The sequence below is a fragment of the Apostichopus japonicus genome, chromosome 15, assembly GCF_037975245.1.
Source record: "Apostichopus japonicus isolate 1M-3 chromosome 15, ASM3797524v1, whole genome shotgun sequence".
In the NCBI taxonomy this organism is placed as follows: domain Eukaryota; kingdom Metazoa; phylum Echinodermata; class Holothuroidea; order Aspidochirotida; family Stichopodidae; genus Apostichopus; species Apostichopus japonicus.
Window position 1 is genome coordinate 26,556,676 of NC_092575.1, and position 24,736 is coordinate 26,581,411.

A 24,736-nucleotide genomic window follows, 5' to 3' on the forward strand; every position below is an offset into this window, starting at 1 on the left:
AAAAAAAAACAAGAGTATAAGCTACTTTGTAAGAAAAGTCACCCAGGAAAGTACCTGGACACGAAAACCCAAACAATGAAACCACTGATCCGCTCTCAACCCCAGTCCCCCTTGCATCGTGAATGTGACTGAGTGATCATCGTCAGGTGTGTATCACATCTTAAAATTAGGTCATCTCATTGCAGAGACGCCACTAAAACGAAAATTGCATATGGACTATATGGTGGTATAGCGCGTTATCGTTCAAGTCCTTCACTGTATATCGCATATTTCTTGATCACTTGACATCTTCTCAATAAAAGTAAAGATAAACGGTTGGGAGACTTTTCTACATATACGTAAGCGCTACATTTAATCATTTGACCTATGACCTCAGTTGCCACGAGACGCAAGCATTTGATGATAGTACTCGGCATACCCAATAAACATGATATTTGAAGGATGCAAGAATTCAATTGTTTCCCCTTTTATGTAGTTATGGTCACTTGAAATCACTTTGATTTCAATTTCACCTTTGACCTCTGAACTTCTATATGTTCTTCAGAAAGTCTGCAAAACGTATGAATGTATATTTCCATATTGAGTCGATATCAATCCACCCGAGTGTTCTCCCTTAGGTTAAAAATGCCGCAAAGCAACAGTAAAACATCTTCTTCGATGTTATGAAATAGGAATCTAGTTTCTGTGGCTTGGATCATTGGATGTCAGAGAACGCAATGGAAATATATGTGTTGCGAAACTTGGGTCAAATGAGGCAATTTCAAACCACTTTAGGCTTCCCTAAGTAGAAAACGAAAGTTGTTTATTGGTGAGTAAAAAGGCTTGTACATAAGTGACGAAAATTTCACGCTCTCATAGCAAAAACTGTTCATGGTTATGATACGGAAACTTAAAGTTGCCATGAATGGCCAACGGATCTGCAATCCAATGTTAGGTAGGGTTTAGCTAGTGAGAACTTCCAAGAAGATTTATAGACTTTTCATTTGATATTTGTAGTACATTTATATATATATATATATATATATATATATATATGTAGATAAACAGGGATTTGCCCAGGATTTCCTGAGTGTCGGGTATACTCCTGAGGGAGGGGTCTAAGGAGGGGGGGGTCCCTTTTCGATTTTTCAAGGTGCTCAGATGCCAACTGCTGGCACTCGTGTAGCTTTTTAAGCACATACACAAGTACTAATTTTGCTAACAATTTTTTAATTTTTTTTTGTGTGAAATATATTACATACCGGTAGCCTACCTGGTTAAAGTTATTAGTTTGTTTCAAAGAGATTTTACAAGGGACCGATTGAGAGCCGTAAGTAATGTTTTTCGCATGCGTAACTGATGCATTATTAGTCTGTATGATTTTGGCATAGGCTAGGCCCAATTTATGTTGTATATAATTGTTAGGAATGTCGAGATTTCAGGTGAAAATAGTGCTGGGCGGGATTCACGATTTTTGAAGACAGTGCTGGGCGGTAATTGTTAGTGCTGGGCGGGGCCGACCAGTGCCGTCCAGCGTGGGCACATCCCTGGATATAAATATATATATATATATATATATATATATATATATATATATATATATCAATATATATATATATATATCAATATATATATATATATATATATATATATATATATATATATATATATATATATATATATATATATATATATATAGGCCTATTTATATTTATACGTACGCATAAGTTGCAGCAATTCTATCTACAACGGCATCGGGGATGGTCCCTCGAAGTTGTGCAAACGTAGTAACCCTACCCAGTCCGCAGAGCTCTCTCCCGTCATTGTACGTTAAGATACCATGGTCGCGTCCTCTGTGTATGTTTATGGCCGGTAGATCCATCCCAAAACTGAGAACAAGAGTAATACATCATGTCATTTTAGTAACATAATTATAAATAAAAAATAAATAAAACATACATTGTTATGACCCTGTTGATATACTGAAAAACAAAAAGACCCCTGAGCAGGTAAATATAACAAATATATTTGGGCCTTTAATTTCGATCCTAGCAGAATGGCGGTATAAAATCTATCAATGATTGCCGTATTTAGGGAAGATGGGGAACATAGGCTAGAATCATAGAGTGGTAACAGTGCGTTAAGTCCTCGGTGGCCTAAGCCACTGTAAGTCGGAGTGTTTGGGGTTTGTTAACCCGTAAAAGAAGTCCAGGGTCCCAGAGCCCTTGATTTTGCCATAAAACGTGGTATTTTAGTATTAATTATATAAATATAGATTTCGCTGACAAGGAGAAAGCCTTCATCTTACAAACTTACTTTTGATTCGGATTTGCAAATAACTGGTGTTTGACAGCTTCCGCAAAGTTGTTATCAACTTTCTGGACTGGTGTCACCAGTGTTCCAAGCAGGATCGACTCAAGGCCGCCACTGACAACGTCGTATGCCCACGTAGCATTAAAGAAACCTAACTTCAAGGGTACTGGAGTTGCCAAACTATTAAAATCCTGATCTAACCGAAGCATGGCTTCATTGATTTGGCTATGACCGTTGCGAAAGGTAGCTGTTGCGAATTGGTGAGTCACTGCTGGGTCGACCTGAGCACGCAAGAGAAAACAGATCATAATGTCTAGTCATTACCGTGGTCTAATTATTATTCATGGTAGAATATGGAAGATTTTAAGGGACATTCCGTATACTATTAGGCGGACTATAGTATAGTTATCTTAAAGAGAAAAATATTCCACAATGTCAGGTGAAAATTCCCTCTCAATATAGTTTGATAGAACGTGACCTATTCGACAGGCTCAAAACCTCCACTCGGCTGCTGCTTGCTGCCATATGCATTCACGAGACCGCATCAGAATAGAAAAAAAAAGGATATGTAAATCTTCAACGTACAAAGTTTTACGAATATGCGGTTATGACCTAAAAATGCAAATACCGATATTAAATCCTAAGTTGAAAATTTAAGGTTCTATAAATGGCGGCGATATGTAGTTATCCAATGAGAGGTACCTTTTACCTAGAGACCATTGTAACAAGGAGTAAGAGATCACATTTTACGATTAATTAAATTATTAAAATTAATAAAATTATTTGGCGTATGCTACCGAAACAAATGGGGAGGGGGGGGGGGGTGGCTGATAGCGCTAACCGTAACCATAAAAGTCCAGACGAAGAATTTTGTTCTTATACTGTAGTGGTATATAAATGTTGTCACTTGATATTTTGAGTAACAGAGATTGGGATGAACAGAGATTTACGTACTACCTGAGAACTGAACATAAACTAGATGACAACCTCAAAATATGAAGACGCCTTAATTATTTGTAGTTTAGTTCGATTCACCAACCCTTTCTATAAAGTGGGAGACGTACCCACATCCAAGATGCAAAGAACTTATTGAAAAAATACAGCACCTCCCCCCCCCCCCAAAAAAAAACATTTTTCATCTTAATCTTAATTTCACACGATGCTTATATAATTTTTCGTATTTTATCTGTAAAAAAACCCACATAGAATCGTATATTTTACTTGTATACAATAAAGATCATGATTGTGACTGAGATATATAATTGTTTAGAATTTAAAAAAATGTCGCAATAAAGAATACAAATATCATTCGTCCGAGTCTCTAGAAAAGCACTTCTGATTACTTCTAGCAAATTTATTTGTAAGCAAAAAATTTCTAAAATTTGGGGCCACTAGTAATGATCTCTAGAAATAAATTCCGCGAACTCACGGTTGGATCATATCGGTATCGGAAATGGCTTGACTTATCAATCTTCAAGCGATAATTGGTCATATGATCGGCTCCTAACATCAAGGGTAGATATTCGTTGTACACTATGTGCTGCCAAATCGCCACAACGATTCGTCGAGTTTCTTGATATAACCGTTCGTGTAGCCAATGTGGATTTAGTTTCGCCAAGTCCGTAGCGATTCGGTTATGTTCTCGCACAAACATGACGTGCAAACTGGTCAGACCCGGTTGCTCGGCTGTCCGTCCGTCACCGCTTAGAGCGCATTTCTGGTCCGGGACTGCGACTGCGCACATCGCGTTATTGACGTCATTGGGTAAGGTGTTTAGCATTGAACCTAAGTCTACAGTTATCAGTTTTCCTGCAAAGCAAACAAAATATAGAGAATATAAAGAGAGAAAAGGACAAAAGGTCATTTAAAGCGCTAATTTAGACCTCAAATTGTGGTTGATATACATTATTAAGTTTTTATTTTTTGCCCGCAATGACAGAACAAAAAAATGTGAATGCAAGGAGAATCTGGTGGTATATTGATTAGTGTGAGAGCAGCGCCATGGTCAACGGGCACTTCTCGCTTGTAGAATTTTCTATGCTGTATCATCAGCCTGCAAAATGGGTACATCTTTTCCCCACAACTTGACCTCGCATTTCTGTTCCTGTTTTGCGGACATTGGCCTTTAGAAAATAGACTAAAATTTCTTGATATTTGTATAATATTTATTTATTGAAGAAAACAATCAAATTATGCCTAAAAAAACCCAAAAATATATATAGAAAGACCTATTCATCAAAAAATTCCATAAAGATTGATTGTCGATTGCCCGATGGATGGTTTTATTATATGAAGTTTAGTTTACTAGAGCCGAAGAGTTCACATAGGCCGATGCAATTGTTACACAGATAGTAACAGTAACGTGTGAGCGTCAATGCACACTGTAACTGGTCGGTGTCAATTGTTCATAATTGAAATTAGCAGTTAAATTCGACCCTCTTGTCTTACTTGTCGGCACTCTTTTAAAATTGTTGGACTTGCTCATGTAATCTTTCGTTACTCTTATATTAGTTTGGACATGCTCATATTATGTTTGGACATCCTTATAGTAGTTTCGACATGTTTATATTATTTTGGACTTGCTTATATTGTTTTGGATATTTTTGAAATATATCACATCCCGTAATGTTGACCTAACATCGGGAGAAGTAATCTTAATCAGTGCCAGAAATAGGCGCATGCGGCCGGTGCGGCCACCCGGGGCCAGGTACAGCCGGTGCGGCCACCAGGGGCCAGGTAACAACTACGAAAAAGTATGGATAAACCGGCACCTATCCACCGATGCTGGCCCATTACAAAGTAAATGATATGCAACAAAAATGATCTCTAATAGAAAACATGAGAACTTCCCTCCCAAGCCCAACCCATAGTTGGACTTGGTAGTGAATTTGGGCTCTAACTTTGGGGCCCGAATCATATATATCGCCGGCTGCACCAAGGCCTCAGACACCCGGCAAATCAATTTGTTGCTGTTAACCAGTTCATTATTATTTCGCTGAAACCGGTTATTGGCAACTGATATTTGCTTTTTAAATAATTGTCTTTGTTCTGCGGAAGCTGGTGGATGCATTAATACTGTTTCTTACCGCCCGTTGGTTCTCGTAGCATCGCTTCCCGCCCGGCGTTGTTCCCATAGATCATAGAACCATCTACGAACGATGTGATCTGGTTAATTTGATTTCTAGGACCCTGTAAGCAGTTACGGTTGATGGTCGGTAGTGACCGACGGAACATGAAACATGGAGGGGGTATGATCGGGTCATTGGCCGGTACGTCGATTGGAAAACATACATCGGTGGGGTTACATCCCGAACAGACCTCTGTTAAACGAAACAGAAATTGATTAGCATGCATGGTAACAGTCACGATGTTCGGATATATTTAATACCGATCTTTTCGGTATTCATTCGTTTATTCATGCATTCATTCATTCATTCGCTTACTAATCTATTCATTCATGCATGTATTCAATCAATCAATCATTCATTCCTTCCATCATTCTTTTAATCAATCAATCATTCATTCAATCAATCAATCAATCAGTCAATTATTTCATCATTAATTTAAATAACCAAGCATTCATTCAATCAATCATTCATTCAATCAATCATTCAATCAGTCAATTATTCATTCATTCATTCATTCATTCATAACAATCAATCAATCAATCATGCATTTATTCAATAAATCGATCAGTCATACATACATTCAATCAATCATTCATTCAATCAATCAGTCAATCTATTTATCAGTCATTCACTCAATCATTCATTTAAGCCATCAATGAGTCAATCAATGATTCAATTTTTTCAATCAATCAGTACTCTTATCCATCCACTGATAAACTCAGAACAATTATTTATTCAACGAACCATCCATTTATCCATCAAGTAATCGGTCAGTCCATTCGTTTGTCAATAAATCAATCAATCCATCCATTAATCCATCAACATGCAGGAGCAACCAATTCAGCAATAAATCAATCAAAGAAGCAATCTTTATAATATCAATAATTATAACTGAACAAATTGAGTTGTTCGTTGAGATCTAAGCAACTCTGAAGGATATATAAATTGATCGAACGCACCTGCTTCAACTGGTGCTTGATCCATATCATGATCTACGAGTTGTCCAAAGTGCATGATCATATCTGATCCCCTCGCAGGATCAACAACGTTATTCGTTGATGCAATTCCAAGAGTCACGGCTCTGGCTGAGGGAAGGGCAGTCCCCGTTACGGATAATCGAAAGGACCTCACATCTGCAAGATGAAAATTAGTACTACTGTTTACATCAAATACTTTCCAAACCCAAATCAATGTCTAACAAATGATGGCGTAATCTGAACTAGAATTCAGCAGAACAGACTTAATCTTATCAAATAATTTAAGAATAAAAAAAGCCTTCTGAGAGATTCATATGCAATTGAATTAGATAAAATCCAATTTCATATTTGCCACAAGTCATAGTAAATGTGTTGGAGTATTTTCTCCAAGTTAAACACATGAAACAGAAAAAGCACAACCCCTCTCCCTAAAAAAAAGGACAATTTTTGTTCTCGATCTTTGAAACATTTTTGATGACATTGAGTGATGAATATTAATTAGATGATTTATAATGAGCTGGTTACAACCGAGACCGTATACGTGTTTGATCACATCACGATGTTACTTCGAGCTTGAATATCACAAGTCTCTTAGAAAGGGAGTAGAATGCTATACACATTTTAACACGTGCACACGTATACTCAGCTACATGGTTGCCATCCCCTTTTAACCAATGAGGATTTCATACTTTTAAGAAGGCAGTGAATTGTGAAGTTCTGATAGAGTCCAATGACTGATAACTCAGTTTAGAAGTAATTTTCACCACATTTACCCAATTGCGACTAATTAGATTTATTAAAGTCAGGATTTAACCCTGTTGGCTGAATAAAATTGGGTAGCTATGACTTTCAAAGGAGAAGGAAATGTGTTGCTTATCACTATTATTATTATTATTATTATTTGGGGGTGGTGGGTGGTTTTTTTTTTTGGGGGGGGGGACTAATCCAATGAAAGTACAGCAAATGTCACTTTTCTCACTACATTGTTACCCTACGGAGTTTGCTCAATTAGTGTCAATCATTTAAACAATTTGGATATTGATTTTTGTTTCTTGACTAACATTATAAGTTGAATAAGTCTTCATCCAAATCCACTGAATACGCAATCTGTATACTTATACGTTCATTTCTCGACATCGTTACGGCCTATTCGATTGGAGAAGTATTTCGTTTATGAAATATACCTAGCCCTATTTAATCTTTCATTTCATAAATTTATATCAGAATTATCCATCAGTCGATCAGTCGGGGTGTAATTTTGCTTGTTTCAAGAAGGAGCATAATCCGAATGAATATGATTAAAAATATATTTAAGGAATATTATTTTTATTGCATAATCATAAGTTATTTTTGGGGGAACATTAATTTGGTTCTTTAGTTTTCATTTCAAGACGATAGATGCATTCGACAGTCTGAATTTTGGACGAAGAGAAGGCCGAGAATTCTACAAACACTAATGGTTGATATTATATATACATATATATATATATATATATATATATATATATATATATATATATATATATATATATATATATATATATATATATATATATATATATATATGATATATGACGCGAGTACCGAGTACAAAGTCCCGAGCACGAGTACCAAAAGATATTAATTCGAGTACTACAAAACTAGCGCCAAGTAACTATCACCATGGTAACAAACTTACTATCTGGATATCGGGCTGGTAGCAGGCGTTTGAAAGGCGTCATCGATTTGCCCCAAAATGGATTCTGTAAATTGTTGCAAGACCCGTCGATGGTACGATACGGACTCGTCGCGTCGCAATCTCCAGGCGCAGGGGATTGGTATGCTCGGTCGTCACATATAGAGCTGGTTTCGATTTGAATTCTGAAATCCAAAATGGTGAATTGAGAGAAGACTACGTCATCCTTATCAAAAAAGAAACACCATGTCAGAAATGATCGAGTACATTTAATGTTCATTGCTTTGATTAGGGAATAGTCAGCATTTTTTCACCGTTTATATATTGTAGATATTGACATGTAGCAGTTCCGCGATACTCTTTCAGGCAAATAATTGCCCATGACGTTATCCCTCCTTTGATCGATATTTTTTAGTACTACAAAGTCGAAAAAATCTCTCTTGAAAAAGGGGACAAGAAGTCTTTCATTTTGATATGAAATATACAGACAAAGAGGCATTTTATAAGTTGTAAGAAAGTTAGTAAGATATGTTGAATATTACAAAATTAAGACAACTAAATATTATGCTTTGGTATCGAATATCGAATATTTTCGTTCAGGAAAAGTGCTCAAAATGCAGTAGTAAAACATCTTTGTTTTTACATGTTATCAATCAGGATCTGTTTTTTTTTTTGTGGCTGGCATGCTAAAGAGCATGAATGGAAGTACATTTGGTGCAAAAATTGGGTAAATTGAGGTAATTTTGACCCCTTTAGGTCTCCCAGGAGCAGCGTACGGAAATTGTTTACTACTGAATGTAGAGGTTTGTTAACAAGTGGTGAAAACTTCAGGTGAGTTGGAAAATCAAGAACAGTGAAAAAACTTCCAGCCTCCATCGGGATTCGAACCCGGGCCTCCCGCTTTATATGCGACAAAGGTCGTGAAGACAAATTAAGGACAAATAATGCACAAATTCAGGTATTGTATATAGTGTGAAATTAAGGCAGTGTTATATAGTGTTACATAGTCAGTAAGTGCCCAACACGTACAGACAATTTCAAAAGACATATACTTTCCCAGACGGATAGTGTCATAGACCTAGCGTATTAAAACTCGTGAAAGTCACAGTATAGTAATATGAAGAATATGGATAATGTCATATTTGTTGTTCTAGAGTTTAAGTATAACTGTGTCACAATAATGGTCCGCATTCAGTGTCATAATTGTGATGCTTTTAATGAATAGATATGTGTTTTCTTATTTATTACGAAAAAAACATACAAAATACATTTTAATGAAAAAAAAATCCTCCAAAAACAAGCTTGATTCATATCGCTGAAATATTTGTCAATGCCCAAACTTACGCAGGGTCGTTTGGATTTGCTATGATTAAATCCTCTAGCGCTCTAACACGATCTCCAAATTCCTCTGCTCTTTTATGTCTCCTGGAGCCTACCGCATTATCTTCAACGTACTTCGAAAAAAAGAGATGAACTTCACTAGGAATACGATCTGCAAGATATAAAGAGAAAAATGGCGGTACATTACAGAATAAATCTGTGATATCTACAGAAGTCCAAAGATGGGGGCGAAATTCTTAACCCACCCCCTGTCCGACAGATTTATGGAAGGGCCAAAGAAGAATAGTTAATTACCCCGAAGAAGGGGGGGGGGGACGTATCTTGCTTAGGGGTGCAGGATTTCCCCCGGATAATATTGTCCTTCCATGGGGAACAACTAATTATTAAGACGTTAAAGGATGCATTCTAAGGCATATTTAGGTCTTAACGATAGGTTGTGGTAATCAATGCTCTTCAGTTTTTGGTTGATAGGGGATGGAGCGGGGGAGGGGGGGGGGGGTCTATACCCGTATGATAAATCTAACTCTCCCAACTGAACGTTTAACCCGCCTTCCCTCAACTACAGATGAAGGTGGGCATTCCCCACCGCTGAGTGAGTGATGCATGTGAATGAAGTGATCAATGTATCATTTTACAATTTTGCCTCAAAATATTGAATTCCTCACTTATTATGGTCATCTTGCTTCAAATCGGTAACAAGTGATCTTGACAATGCACAAGTTTGTTCTATTTACAGAAAGATCTTTACATGTTTGAGGGCTGCTTAAAACGTTCCCAGTTTTATCGTCCCAGGCATAACAACGAACGAATGTTAGGAGTTGAACCTCGTTTTGCTACACAGCTCTATCATCTTATGGATTCATGGGATTTGATGAGAATTGTATACATGCAGCAAGGTTTAGGAAGTAAGGTCCTGTCATGTTTTCATAATTATATGATAAAATGTAATATTATCCTAAATCAATTCATGTATTAACGTCAAAGGGTCTAACTTTTCGATCTGAGCAGTAATTTAATTCTTCAAAGGAAATTTGAAACGAAAAATAAAATAGACGAAAGCAGTCTAGTTTTAATGTGTCCTTTCTGTTTTCTTCTCAGCTTGAATTTGAAGAATATCCTGCGGCGATCGAAACGCCAGACCTTCTAACTTTTACATATTTACTTTACAAAGGCATTTTGTAGCAGATTCGCAGTTTGTTCATTGATTTCTCTCTCTCTTTTAATTATTTGATGTAGATTCAGATTATATGATGCTATGTAATAAACATTAAAAGAATTGTTCGGTATGTAGTTTAAAGAGAACACTGTTAGTGTATGTTGGTAACAAGGGGATGGAAGGAGGTTTTGGTGAGGGGATGTGTGTTTTAGGAGGGTGGGGTGAGGGTGGGAGGGGGTGAGGGTGGTGCTGAAGGGAAATTGGGAAAGGACAGTCGAACCTTCTCACTTCTTACTGGAATATATATGAGGATTGTGGTTTGAAAGAGTGTTTAATTCCTACAGTGATTAACTGCCTTAATATAGCATTGCCAAACTTACCTGAGTCTTCAGCAAAATGACGGAATGCTGCACTCAATGGTAAAACACATAGTAACAGAAGTGCCACCCTACAAGAAACAAACAAGTAAAATAAAGAAGAGAAAATATAAATGAAATAGAAAAGGTATCGTCATGCCAGAGGATTTCACTGGTGTGATCTAAATGCTTAGCATATACCTATACACAATAAGGCTCGTAAACCTTCATGTATATATAAGGAACACAAAGAAAGGTGTGCTTTTCAGAAGAGGTGGAAATCCCCATCAGAATATAAAAAAAGGTGTTCTTTAAGAAAAGGTGGAGGAGAGGAGTGTGGAGAAGCTATAAATATTTTCTCTAATCACATAATTTGTAGGAGCATGGACTCTCTCATAATGTCCATGGAAGATCAATTTTAGTTAGAAGAGCAAATCCCTGCCCCCCCCCCCTCCCCACCGTTTTATATTTTTTGCATTGAGTTTCTTCATGCCCTGTTAGCTCTAAAATGAGTGTGTATTATCATAATATATGAAAATAGATAGATCAGTTTGTTTTCTTTGTTTTTGGTTGGACTATATATAGTACAGCCTATAGCAGTGATGTAATTCTCACCTTATTATATAATTGTAACAACGAAACAACGATTTACAAGATATTGACTAACTAATAGATAGATAGATAGATAAACAGATAGATGGATAGATAGATGGATGGATGGATGGATGGATGGATGGATGGATGGATGGATGGATGGATGGATGGATGGATGGATGGATGGATGGATGGATGGATGGATGGATGGATGGATGGATGGATGGCTGGCTGGCTGGATGGCTGGATGGATGGATGGATGGATGGATGGATGGATGGATGGATGGATGGATGGATGGATGGATGGATGGATGGATGGATGGATGGATGGATGGATGGATGGATGGATGGATGGATGGATGGATGGATGGATGGATGGATGGATGGATGGATGGATGGATGGATGGATGGATGGATGGATGGATGGATGGATGGATGGATGGATGGATGGATGGATGGATGGATGGATGGATGGATGGATGGATGGATGGATGGATGGATGGATGGATGGATGGATGGATGGATGGATGGATGGATGGATGGATGGATGGATGGATGGATGGATGGATGGATGGATGGATGGATGGATGGATGGATGGATGGATGGATGGATGGATGGATAGATAGATAGATGGAATTCACGTTAGTTATAACATGAGTAAACATTTTCCCTGCATGGACGTATAGAGAAACAAAAGCGAAAGATAACTTACATCGTATGATGACCTGTCCGGCTAGTGCGAAAGATGAACATATTGAGTACAGCTGTTTATTTGTTTGTCTGCCACTCCTCAATCTTATTAGAAAAAAAAGAAAAAGAAAAAAAAAAGACACAGAAACAATAAATGTTTTAATTAAATCCGAGGCTCAATGTTAACGATAATGATTTTATTAAGTTTTGATCGACTCATCATGTGATTTATTAAACCAACAAGCTATTTCATTCATTAACCAACAAGCTATTTGATTCATTAAATCAACAAGCCATTTGATTAAATGAAATCAACAAACTATGTCATGCTTTAAATCAACAAGCTATGATATAGATTAAAACAACAAGCTATTTGATTGATTAAACCAACAAGCTACTTGACTGATAAAACCAACAAGCTTTTGTTTGCTAAAACCAGCAAGCTATTTGATTGATAAAACCAACAAGCTATTTGATTGATAAAACCAACAAGCTATTTGATTGATAAAACCAACAAGCTATTTCATTGATTAAACCAACAAGCTATTTGATTCATTAAACAAACAAGCTATTTGATTCATTAAACCAACCAACTATTTGATCGATTAAAAAAACAAGCTATTTGATTGATTAAATCAAATTTTGTGTTCACGTTTGTAGCATGATAGCTTTTGATGCGATGACGTCTTCAGTGCCCGCCTGACATATGATCGCCATGGGTATGAATGCTATTCACGTGACAGCCCTTTAAGTGACAACTTTTCTACGACATATCATGGCTTCCGCAAAACAATAAAAAGGAATAAGCTAAATAAAAATGAATTTAATTTTAGGGACCTTCGAAAACAATTGATCAGAAATTTCAGCACTGCACCATGAAAGCAAAGGCAAATTGGTTGAAATATAATTTACAGCTCATACAAGGGAGGTGGGATGAGGTGGAATATCAATGTGGAGAAATGTACAAGGTGTTATTACATTTGAAAACCAGACAATACCAGATAATGATGTATAGATAAATATCTAACCCATTTGGACTGCAAGATTCTCCATTTAGACACCCATTTATTTACAGTCAATTTTAATCTAATGATTGTTCTAAATTAGGCCGTGATTAAGCTTATTTTCAGTGAATGTTCTTTCTTAAAATGAGAGACCTTTCATGTTAATACTTCTATGGCCAATGGAAATAAATTTTAACATAAGTAGGTTTCACACGATCTGACCCCTAATGGAAGAAGTCAGTGTAATTTATGTCTGTATTTTTTTTCCCATGGAAGGGTAACTACCCTTGAAGCCAAAGTACAACCTTTTTGAAGCTTTACTGTTTGAAACTGTTCTTTTGTCAGAAATAACTGAGTGGGTGTTTTATTAAACCATGGGAACAAGTCAGTACAGCAATAACCAGCCCACCCCTCCCCCTGTATAACGAGGCCTCGTGAGCTCCATGAAACGTTAACAAGAACAACATAATCGGTTATACTGCATGTTATTGGATATTACGATATATATATTTTAATATTTGGTATAAACTTAAAGACCGTATCGGTCACCAATGATATTGATTTAATATCAAACTTCGACAAACTTAACGACTACGACAAGCAGACATTGACGGGTGATAAATGACGTATACTGATTGTCTGTTTGCCTGCTTTGGAATTGTTTTGCAGCAGTCACCGATTGGGATGAGTCACCAATAAATGATCAAACAATATTGTTTTGATGGTTTGGGGGAATATGCAATAGTTCTTAGCATTATTGCCAAATCTTGTGTGGAGCAAGACACTAAATATCCAAATTTACTCTTTCAATGTTATAGCTTAAAGCAGCATTTTGCGGCCTTTTCTATGATTTTTCTCAACCTCACTGATTCCACGATGCCATAACGGCATACATAACTAGCTTATATATTCAAATCTTACTTGAAATGGTGGCATAAAAGTCGTAAACTTTACAACTTTGTTTTTCTCTAAGATATTTCCGTTGGGATCCAAATAAACCTCGCCCATAATATGAATATTTAAAAGCTACGAACGTCATTGACCAATATGTAATACAACACCATTCTTGATTTTGTGTAAATTGTCTATGATAGTTGTACCAGGGAGCTGTTAGAGTACCAGCTCGCTGTTTGTACCAAGTTACCAACTCGACGTTTTGAATCTATTTTTAGCAACGGCTTATAACTAAACCTGCATCTCTGATTGGGAGATGTCGAACTAGTAGGTTGGGAGAACTGTACTCGATTAATATTAAATGTGTAATTTATCGGAGGACACTTTCCTTGTTATCTGCAAGTGTCCTTAATTACTCGCCAATCAACGCTTTTGGCAGGGAAAAACCTTGGCTAATATCTTCGTTTGCTGCTTTACGATTGAAATATGTAAAAAAACTCGATGGACTTGTCAAAAAAAGTGGAAAACGGCGACAAAACGCAAAATGCTGCTTTAATTCTTAAACCTTGCGTGTACTGTCAGAACAATGCAACAACAAATGGTTAAGGTAACTGGTCATGCTTGTCACGAATCCACCGACAAACATATTGCATTTGCGGTCTGCGCACTCACAGAAAATTTGAACATATATGCAGTAAACAAGAATTGAAAGAATCCAACATAACATTGGTATAGTATCAAACTTGAAAGTAATATTGAGTGGGGGTTCAGCTTCAACCGTAATACAAGGGAACAATAAAACGGTTGAACTTCTTGAAAGTAACAGTCAGGGTTTGTTCAGATTCAAGAATTCCATCCATGGAAACCAACATACCGGGTATAGCATTGAAAGTAGAAAAAAATACGTGCTGTAAGCTACTTTAAAGTAACAATCATGGTCCATTCAGCTTCAAGAAAGTTCCAACATAACATTGGCAGTGTCAAAAAAAAATGGTATTGATTTTAAATCCTTCTAGATTTGAAGAGGAAATCCTCTACACAGGATGTGTAGTCTAATCTCCTAAGTAATCACATAATGACATAAGAATTCCAAGACAGAAATCACAGGTGTTATAGTTTAATTTCAGGCTTTTAAGGGATAGGCGTTTCTTGCACTGCAATAGAGTGACTGGTCTAGCTACTGCCGATGTCCCGAGTCTGGTCACACCATAGGTTACCGCAGGTACTGACCTAGAGATTAACTGATTGGCTGGTGGAGGTTCCGGACGTGGTCTGTCGTGTTTTATTGTTAAGTATTGTTAAGTATTGTTTAGTATTAAGAGTATTGAAAGTAAAATTTAACCAAAGTAAAAAGTTATCCAGCTGGAAAGGCAGTTGTTCACGGAAATGAACCGATGGTTATGTTTTTTTTCTGGGAGAAATAAAATAAGGGGAATCTCTCAGTAGGCATTCGCTTGTTATATGTGCCATTTCTTTAAATGTAAAGTAATAAATCGTGTGTTTGTCTCATCTTGTTGTGGTCGTCTGAAACATCCAAGTATTCGAGGATGGGCTGGACACATAGTTATATCAAAAGTATACCCATGACAGGCGGTATCAAACTAAAATACGTGCTAAGCTACTTTAAAGTAACAGTTCAGGGTTTTCATAGCTATAAGTTGCAGTGCATTTGAGGAGAAAGAACAAGCACATGAGAAATATTTCGTGGAGTTCGTAAAACTCTATGAGAACGGTGATATGGTATTGCATATGTTTCTTGTAACGTAACGCACTATATATATGCTTTTTACTATATACCTGTGTCCTGTCACATATTCATATCTATGGTGGCATATTCCAAAAAGAGTCTATATTTATCCGCCGAAATGTAAGGATATATTCCAAACACAGTGATTAACAAGAAATGCTATCCATATCAGGATGTGTTGTTTTGTGGTTTGGATGTCAAAGTGCACCAATGGAAGAACACGTCGTCTGATGAAATCTTTTCGTTCTCGCTGCTCAAATTCAGCAAGGTCATGCACTCATTCATTCATTTATTTTTTGCTTCACAATATAAATACAGAGAAGTTAACTAAGTGACAAAATATATCAACAATAGGAAAAATTGTGAAAGGAAGCCCTCCAAAAACCAGAGGGCTTGTCTAGTAGAGCGATCCCATAAGTAATAGAGAGAACAATACAAGTATACAGTAACACTTATATCCACCCACACACCAACCTAACACGTATACCCACCCCCCCCACCCACCCCCACACAATACATAAATATACACATATGCATACACATTTGAATACAAATACGCACACGCATATATATATATATATATTTATATATATATATATATATATATATATATAGTATTACTATATATATGTCATACCACTATACACATTCATTTCTTATATATATATATATATATATATATATATATATATATATATATATATATATATATATATATATATATATATATACATATATATATATATATATATATATATGTATATATATATATATATATATATATATATTAGTATAAGCATATACATATGTACACATACATACACACACCCATGTTAATATAAACATGTATGCTTAGATAGATAACTAGTAAATCCGAGGCTCAATGTAAACGATAGTGATTTTATTAAGTTTTAATCGACTCATCATGTGATATATTAAACCAACAAGCTATTTGATTCATTAAACAACATGCTATTTGATTCATTAAATCAACATGCCATTTGATTAAATGAAATCAACAAACTATGTCATGCTTTAAATCAACAAGCTATGATATAGATTAAAACAACACGCTATTGGATTGATTAAACCAACAAGTTATTTGTTTGTTAAAACCAACAAGCTATTTAATTGATTAAACCAACAAGCTATTTCATTCATTAAACCAACAAGCTATTTGATTGAAAAAAAACCCAACCTGTTATTTGATTCATTTAACAAACAAGCTATTTGATTCATTAAATCAACAAGCTATTTGATCGAATAAAACAACAAGCCATTTGATTGATTAAATCAAATTATGTGTTTACGTTTGTAGCATGAGAGCTTTTGATGCGATGACGTCTTCAGTGCCCGCCTGAAATATGTTCGCCAAGAGTATGAAGGCTATTCATGTGACAGCCCTTTAAGTGACAACTTTTCTACGATAGCAACAAATGACCTTCATGTCGAAAAACAGTTCGACTCATATCATGGCTTCCGCAAAACAAGAAAAAGAAATAAGCTAAATGAAAATGCGTTAATTTTTAGGCACCTTGGACAACAATTGATCAGACCTTTTTAGAAGTATACACTGCACCATAAAAGTATAGGCAAATTGGTTCAAATATAATTTACAGCTCATACAAGGAAGGTGGGATGAGGTGGAATAGAAATGTGGAGAAATGTATACAAGGTGTTATTACATTTGAAAACCAGACAATACCAGATAATGATGTATAGATAAATATCTAACCCACTTGGACTGCAAGATTCTTCATGTAGACACCCATTTATTTACAGTCAATTTTAATCTAATGATTGGTGTAAATTAGGCCGTGATTAAGTTTATTTTCAGTGAATGTCCTTTCTTAAAACGAGAGACCTTTCATGTAAATACTTCTATGGCCAATGGAAATAAATTTTAACATAAGTATGTTTCACACGATCTGACCCCTAATGGAAGCAGTCATTGTAATTTATGTCTGTATTTTCTCCCCATGAAAGGGTAACTACCATTGAAGCCAAAATACAACCTATTTGAAGCTCTACTGTTTGAAACTGTTCTTTTGTATGAAATAACTGAGTGGGTGTTTTATGTCGTAAACCATAGGAACAAGTCCGTACACCCGTAACCAGCCCACCCCTCCCCCTGTATAACGAGGCCTCGTGAGCTCAATGAAACTTTAACAAGAACAACAAAATCGGTTATAGTGCATGTTATTGGATATTACGATATATATATTTTAATATTTGGCATAAAATTAAATACCGTATCGGTCACCAATGATATGGATTTAATATCAAACTTAACGACTACGACAGCAGACATTGGCGGGTGATAAATGACGTATACTGATTGTCTGTTTGTCAGCTTTGAAATTGTTTTGCAGCAGTCACCGATTGGGATGAGTCACCGATAAATGATCAAACAATACTTGTTTTTTTTTGTGGTTTGGGGGAATATGCAATAGTTCCTACCATTATTGCCAAATCTTGTGTGGAGCAACACACTAAATATCCAAAATCACTCTTTCAATTTTATAGCCTAAAGCAGCATTTTGCGTCCTTTTCTATGGTTTTTCTCAACCTCACTGATTTCCACGATACCATAACGGCATACATAACTAGCTTATGTATTCAAATCTTACTTGAAATGGTGGCATAAAAGTCGAAAACTTTACAACTTTGTTTTTCTCTAAGATATTTCCGTTGGGATCCAAATAAACCTCGCCCATAATATAAATATTTAAAAGCTAAGAACGTCATTGACCAATATGTAATACAACACCATTCTTAATTTTGTGTAGATTGTCTATGATAGTTGTACCAGGGAGCTGTTAGAGTACCAGCTCGCTGTTTGTACCAAGTTACCAACTCGACATTTTGAATCTATTTATAGCAACGGCTTATAACTAAACCTGCATCTCTGATTGGTTGAAGTCAAACTAGTAGGTTGGGGGAACTGTATGCGATTAATATTAAATGTGTAATTTATCGGAGGACACTTTCCTTGTTATCTGCAAGTGTCCTTAATTACTCGCCAATCAACGCTTTTGGCAGGGAAAAACCTTGGCTTATATCTTCGTTTGCTGTTTTATGATTGATATATGTAAAAAACTCAATGGACTTGTCAAAAAAGTGGAAAACGGCGACAAAACGCAAAATGCTGCTTCAATTCTTAAACCTTGCGTGTACTGTCAGAACAATGCAACAACAAATGGTTAAGGTAACTGGTCATGCTTGTCACGAATCCACCGACAAACATATTGCATTTGCAGTCTGCGCACTCACAGAAAATTTGAACATATATGCAGTAAACAAGAAATGAAAGAATCCATCATAACATTGATAGTACCAAACTTGAAAGTAATATTGAGTGGGGGTTCAGCTTCAACCGTAATACAAGGGAACAATAAAACGGTTGAACTTCTTGAAAGTAACAGTCAGGGTTTGTTCAGATTCAAGAATTCCATCCATGGAAACCAACATACCGGGTATAGCATTGAAAGTAGAAAAAAAATACGTGCTGTAAGCTACTTTAAAGTAACAATCATGGTCCATTCAACTTCAAGAAAGTTCCAACATAACATTGGCAGTGTCAAAAAAAAATGGTATTGATTTTAAATCCTTCTAGATTTGAAGAGGAAATCCTCTACACAGGATGTGTAGTCTAATCTCCTAAGTAATCACATAATGACATAAGAATTCCAAGACAGAAATCACAGGTGTTATAGTTTAATTTCAGGCTTTTAAGGGATAGGCGTTTCTTGCACTGCCATAGAGTGGTTGGTCTAGCTACTGCCGATGTCCAGAGTCTGGTCACACCATAGGTTACCGCAGGTACTGACCGAAAGGTTAGCTGATTGTCTGGTGGAGGTTCCGGACGTGGTCTGTCGTGTTTTATTGTTTAGTATTGTTAAGTATTGTTTAGTATTAAGAGTATTGAAAGTAAAATTTAACCCAATTTAAAAGTTGTCCAGCTGGATAGGCAGTTGTTCACGGAAATGAACCGAAGAATATGTTTTTCTTTTCTGGGAGAAAGACAATAAGGGGAATCTCTCAGTAGGCATTCGCTTGTTATATGTGCCATTTCTTTAAATGTAAAGTAGTAAACCGTGTGTTTGTCTCATCTTGTTGTGGTCGTCTGAAACATCCAAGTATTCGAGGATGGGCTGGACACATAGCAATATTAAAAGTTCCCATGACAGGCGGTATCAAACTAAAATACGAGCTAAGCTACTTTAAAGTAACAGTTCAGGGTTTTCATAGCTATACGTTGCAGTGCATTTGAGGAGAAATATTTCGTGGAGTTCGTAAAACTCTATGAGAACGGTGATATGGTATATTGCATATGTTTCTTGTAACGTAATGCACGATTTAATTCATGCTTTATGCTATATAGACCTGTGCCCTCTCACATATTCATATCTATGGTGGCATATTCCAAAAAAGAGTCAATATTTATCCGCCGAAATGTAAGGAAAAATGCCAAACACAGTGATTAACAAGAAATGCTATCCATATTAGGATGTGTTGTTTTGTGGTTTGGATGTCAAAGTGCACCAATGGAAGAACACGTCGTCTGATGAAATATTTTCGTTCTCGCTGCTCAAATTCAGCAAGGTCATGCACTCATTCATTCATTCATTTATTTTTTTGCTTCACAATATAAATACAGAGAAGTTAACTAAGTGACAAAATATATCAACAATAGGAAAAATTGTGAAAGGAAGCCATCAAAACTCCAGAGGGCTTGTCTAGTAGAGCGATCCCATAAGTAAATAGAGAGAACAATACACATATACAGTAACACTTATATTCACCCACACCAACCTAATACGTATAACCCCCCACCCCACCCCCACCACCCACAATACATAAGTATACACATTTACATACACAATTGAATACAAATACACACGCATATATAAATATATATATATAAATATATATATATAATTATTAGTATATGCATATACATATGTATACATACATACACACACACACACATGTTAATATAAACATGTATGCTTAGTTAGATAAATAGTACGAAGAATATGTTTCGGTAATATCTTTTTAAGTCTACCGATTATTCCAACACCCTTAGCCACTTGCGAACACAGATGAGAAGTATGTTCATGCCAATTAAACTTTTAAGTCAAAAATGACGCCAAGAAATTTAACACTGGTAGCAGCTTGAAGTGGGTGGTTATTAATTATACTACTAAAATTTGGGTTATGTGTATGAGGCATGTTTAAAGACGATATAGTTTGTTTTGCTAACATTAAGCGAAAGCTTATTTGAAGCAAAGCAATCATAGTATAACACAAGTTCACTGCAAGCAGTACTCTCAATGCGTTGTATATCTGTGTCTTTGAAAAAAATACTGGTGTCGCCTGCAATCATCACTATTGAAGATTTAGATGAAATCGTGGTTATGTCGTTTATGTAGATGACAAAGAGTAGTGGCCCAAGAAGGTCATGATACGGGAAATTGAAGGTACCATAAGTGGCCAACATGTCAGCTATCCAGTGAATTTGGTTTAACATTTACCTGAAGGTGGCATACTCCTATTAGCGTCAATATCAATCCGCCCAAGTGTTCTATCCCCGGAAAAGTACCAAAAAGCAACAGGAGAACAACTTGTTTTGATATGTTATCAAGCAAGATCTGTTTTTTTGTGTGGCTTGGATGTCGAAGAACATGAGTGGAAGTACATGTGGTGCAAAAATTGAGGCAAGTCTAGTTGACTTAAGCTCTCCCAGGAGCAGCGTACAAAAATTGTTTACTTCTGAGTAAGGAGGTTTATTTACAAGTGACGAAACATTCAGGCTCTCATAGCCAAAAATCTGCACGGTCATGATACGTAAACTTGAAAGTGCCAATAATGTCCAAGTTGTCAGCTATCAAGTGATGGGTAGCGTTTAGCTAGTGAGAACTTTTATCTAAACTTAGAGACTATATTACTTTGATCATTTAGCGTGTAAGTCAATAGGGCTATTAATGGGTGTATGCTACCTGAGAAAATGTCTACAAGGCTTTAGAGACCTCCTTACATCGGCAATATAGTGCATAAGGCATGGGACATCTGTATGAAGTATGCTACCTTTATACTGTTTTATCCATCGGTGTATACATTAACCATGGGACCGACTATGTCAATGGAGAGACGCGCTAAAAAACGAACCAACCATGGAGGGTCATGTGACATGCTCCCTTGTAGCACTAAACTATTATAGCACTCCTTGAATGTATATTCTACAATAACTAATGCCACGATCTCATAGCTACCACATTCGGTACATTCGGTACATGTACATAGTCACAGAACACCGCCGCAATGCATCTATAAGACTCTGACGGTAGATGTTCGACTACCAGTCAGGGTCCCATATACATCAAGCTTGTTTATGAGACGGTAAGTAAACCTAAATAACGTTATCATTACAACCTTAGTAATTATTCTCAAATTTGCCCGTTATACTGCCCGTTATAGTGGCTTTCTGTTGTCTACGGAACGCTAATCACTTCGAAATGGCAAATGATTACATCATATGTAAGTAGCTTCTGGGAGCAGGCCACGTGGCCCTCCATGGTTGATACGTTTTCGTACTATCGAGTGATCCCTCCAGGTCATGTTAAATTCGATGTTTTTTCCCCATCGATATATACATAAAGCTGGACCGACATTGTCCATGAGGAGACGCGCAAAGAACACACCCAGCCATGGAGGACGTGTGACGTCATCGGCATATACAAAATAACTTCGACCGACTATGTCAATGAGCATGCGCGTAGCTTATCAGGACTGTGCAAAATGCATACAGATTCGAGAAGCAGGACGACATGATTCCTTGTTCCTTAGCAACACAAGTCTCCTTGCCGTTTTGCACGAACAAAAAGCGCATAACGTGATAGGGAGCGACCACCTTACGCAATCTATAGTAATCTGGCAGTAGAAGTTTGAATAGTAGCCAGATCAAGCATTTTATGAGACAGAAAGTATATCTAAATATCATTATCATCCATACCGAAGCAATTATTTACAATTTTACCGTAAAGACTAGATATAATGGCGTTATGTTGTCTACGGAGATGTGAAACTTATATCTGAAGAGAAAAATATTCCACACCGCTAGTTAAAACCCCTAGATCTCAATATCTTGCCCCTCATAACTTGAGATATGTTTAATTGAATGCAACATAGTTTGACTGGCTAAGCCATCAACTACTCTTGGAAATTAGATCACAGCAGGGGGTATGTGATGTCATCTGGGCAAATACTCTTCAAAAGCCTAGACTAAAGTATTCTTGTATATTTATCCTTGAAACATGATACATTTGAAAATATTTGCTTAGCTGTCAAAGTTCTCTGTATTTAGAATTTCATTAAAATGTATCCTTTTTTTAATGAATATTCAGTTCCTCTGTGGAAAAATGAATGACAACAAAGACATTTTCAGCTGAATTGACCTGGTGACATCATTCATTCTGCTATTGCCAGATGCATTTACAAATATCATAACATTTGAAAAAAATTCGTATTTTCGCCAAAAAAAAGAAGCTATACAGAATGTGGTTTTCGCCTACATATTAGCGATCAATTTAGTCACCAGAATATCCTATTAAAATAATATGTTAGTAGCAACTGAGAGCACGCCACGTGACCCTCCATGGTTGGTACGACTTCCTACAGTGGGAGTGAGAGTTCTAGATCATATTAAATTCGATGTAAGGTACCATACCTCATAATTAGCCCAGCGTAGTACACACTAAATTCAATGTGATATATCAATCAGTCCTAGACGTTTAAATTGGTTGCTGTATATCGTTATGTTCCCGTTCTTAGTTAATATAGCTTTGTATTACCTTTCGGACCAACTTTGGTGTAGTCCTATCAACTTGATGTATTTTTTTTTTGCATTGTCAAAATGTTTATAAAGTCGACACACCCGCTTTTTAGCAAAACGTATTTCAGATCTGGTTGTCTAACTTAGTCGATAAAATTGTCAGATACAAACATGTAAAAACTCACACTTTTCCTTAACGATCCAGCACACTACATACAACAGTATTGTGGCAAATGCAGCCAAATAAAAAGAGCAGAATTTGAACGGGGAGTAGAGTTTACCAGGGTGTTAACAATATCCATCAATGTCTTGCTAAAATTTGCTAAGACGGTCAATTTAACTACTAGTTAAATACCTTATTCAAAGCTTAACCACCGTATGTACCTTTAGTTGTGAAAAACCCAAAAAAACTGTCAATAACAGAACAAAAGAACGTAATTGCAAAAAAAAAAGAAAAAAAGATGCTTAACCTTGCAGCTAATCAACGCATTTCAAAGAACTGTTTCAATAACGTTTGGTCGAGGTTTTTATTTTGTGTCAAACGAGTCAATTAAATCTGTACAAAAGCAACCAAATGATGAACGAACGTGGCCTATTTGAATAAGAAAGCACGCGTGTAAAGTTCTATACAGAGACACGTAAATGCGACCTTAGATTCGGCTTAGGTCAAACATTGTGCTTGAAAAGTACTTACCACTCGGAGGTTATATTTTATGGGTTAGACAACACTTATGTAATAAGAGGAAAGGTATAAACAACATTCGTACGTATACACGTTGATCTCTTGAGACTGGCATATCTCATAACATGAATGGGGAAGACGGATATTCAATCATTTATAGTCGACGGTAAGTGTATGAACGTTGTAACCATATTTATACCCCTCCCATCCTCTCATTTATACATTTCTATCCGAATGAATTGAAATGTGACGACATGGAAGTTGACCTGTGACAAAATGAATTGAAATGTCACATTATGAATTGACCTGTCACGTAATGAATTGACATGTTACGTAATGAATTGACATGTTACGTAATGAATTGA

General features: G+C 36.4%; 2 protein-coding genes across 2 annotated transcripts in view; one reads left to right on the top strand and one right to left on the bottom strand.

Annotated features, from left to right (window-relative positions):
• LOC139981260 (salivary peroxidase/catechol oxidase-like) overlaps positions 1-24,736 on the bottom strand; it is a 29,880-nt gene that overhangs the window by 4,290 nt on the left and 854 nt on the right. The window contains exons 2-10 of the mRNA XM_071993498.1: positions 12,233-12,315; positions 10,950-11,017; positions 9,417-9,564; positions 8,076-8,257; positions 6,380-6,553; positions 5,379-5,612; positions 3,722-4,101; positions 2,296-2,573; positions 1,701-1,868 (exon numbers count right to left, since the gene is read on the bottom strand). Of these exons, the coding sequence (XP_071849599.1) occupies positions 1,701-1,868; positions 2,296-2,573; positions 3,722-4,101; positions 5,379-5,612; positions 6,380-6,553; positions 8,076-8,257; positions 9,417-9,564; positions 10,950-11,017; positions 12,233-12,273 (1,673 nt within the window). The 5' untranslated portion in view covers positions 12,274-12,315. The remainder of the gene's footprint in view (positions 1-1,700; positions 1,869-2,295; positions 2,574-3,721; positions 4,102-5,378; positions 5,613-6,379; positions 6,554-8,075; positions 8,258-9,416; positions 9,565-10,949; positions 11,018-12,232; positions 12,316-24,736) is intronic.
• LOC139981261 (sodium- and chloride-dependent GABA transporter ine-like) overlaps positions 21,051-24,736 on the top strand; it is a 43,434-nt gene continuing 39,748 nt past the window's right edge. Inside the window, exon 1 of the mRNA XM_071993501.1 lies at positions 21,051-24,537. The gene's annotated coding sequence lies outside the window, so the exon portion shown is untranslated. The remainder of the gene's footprint in view (positions 24,538-24,736) is intronic.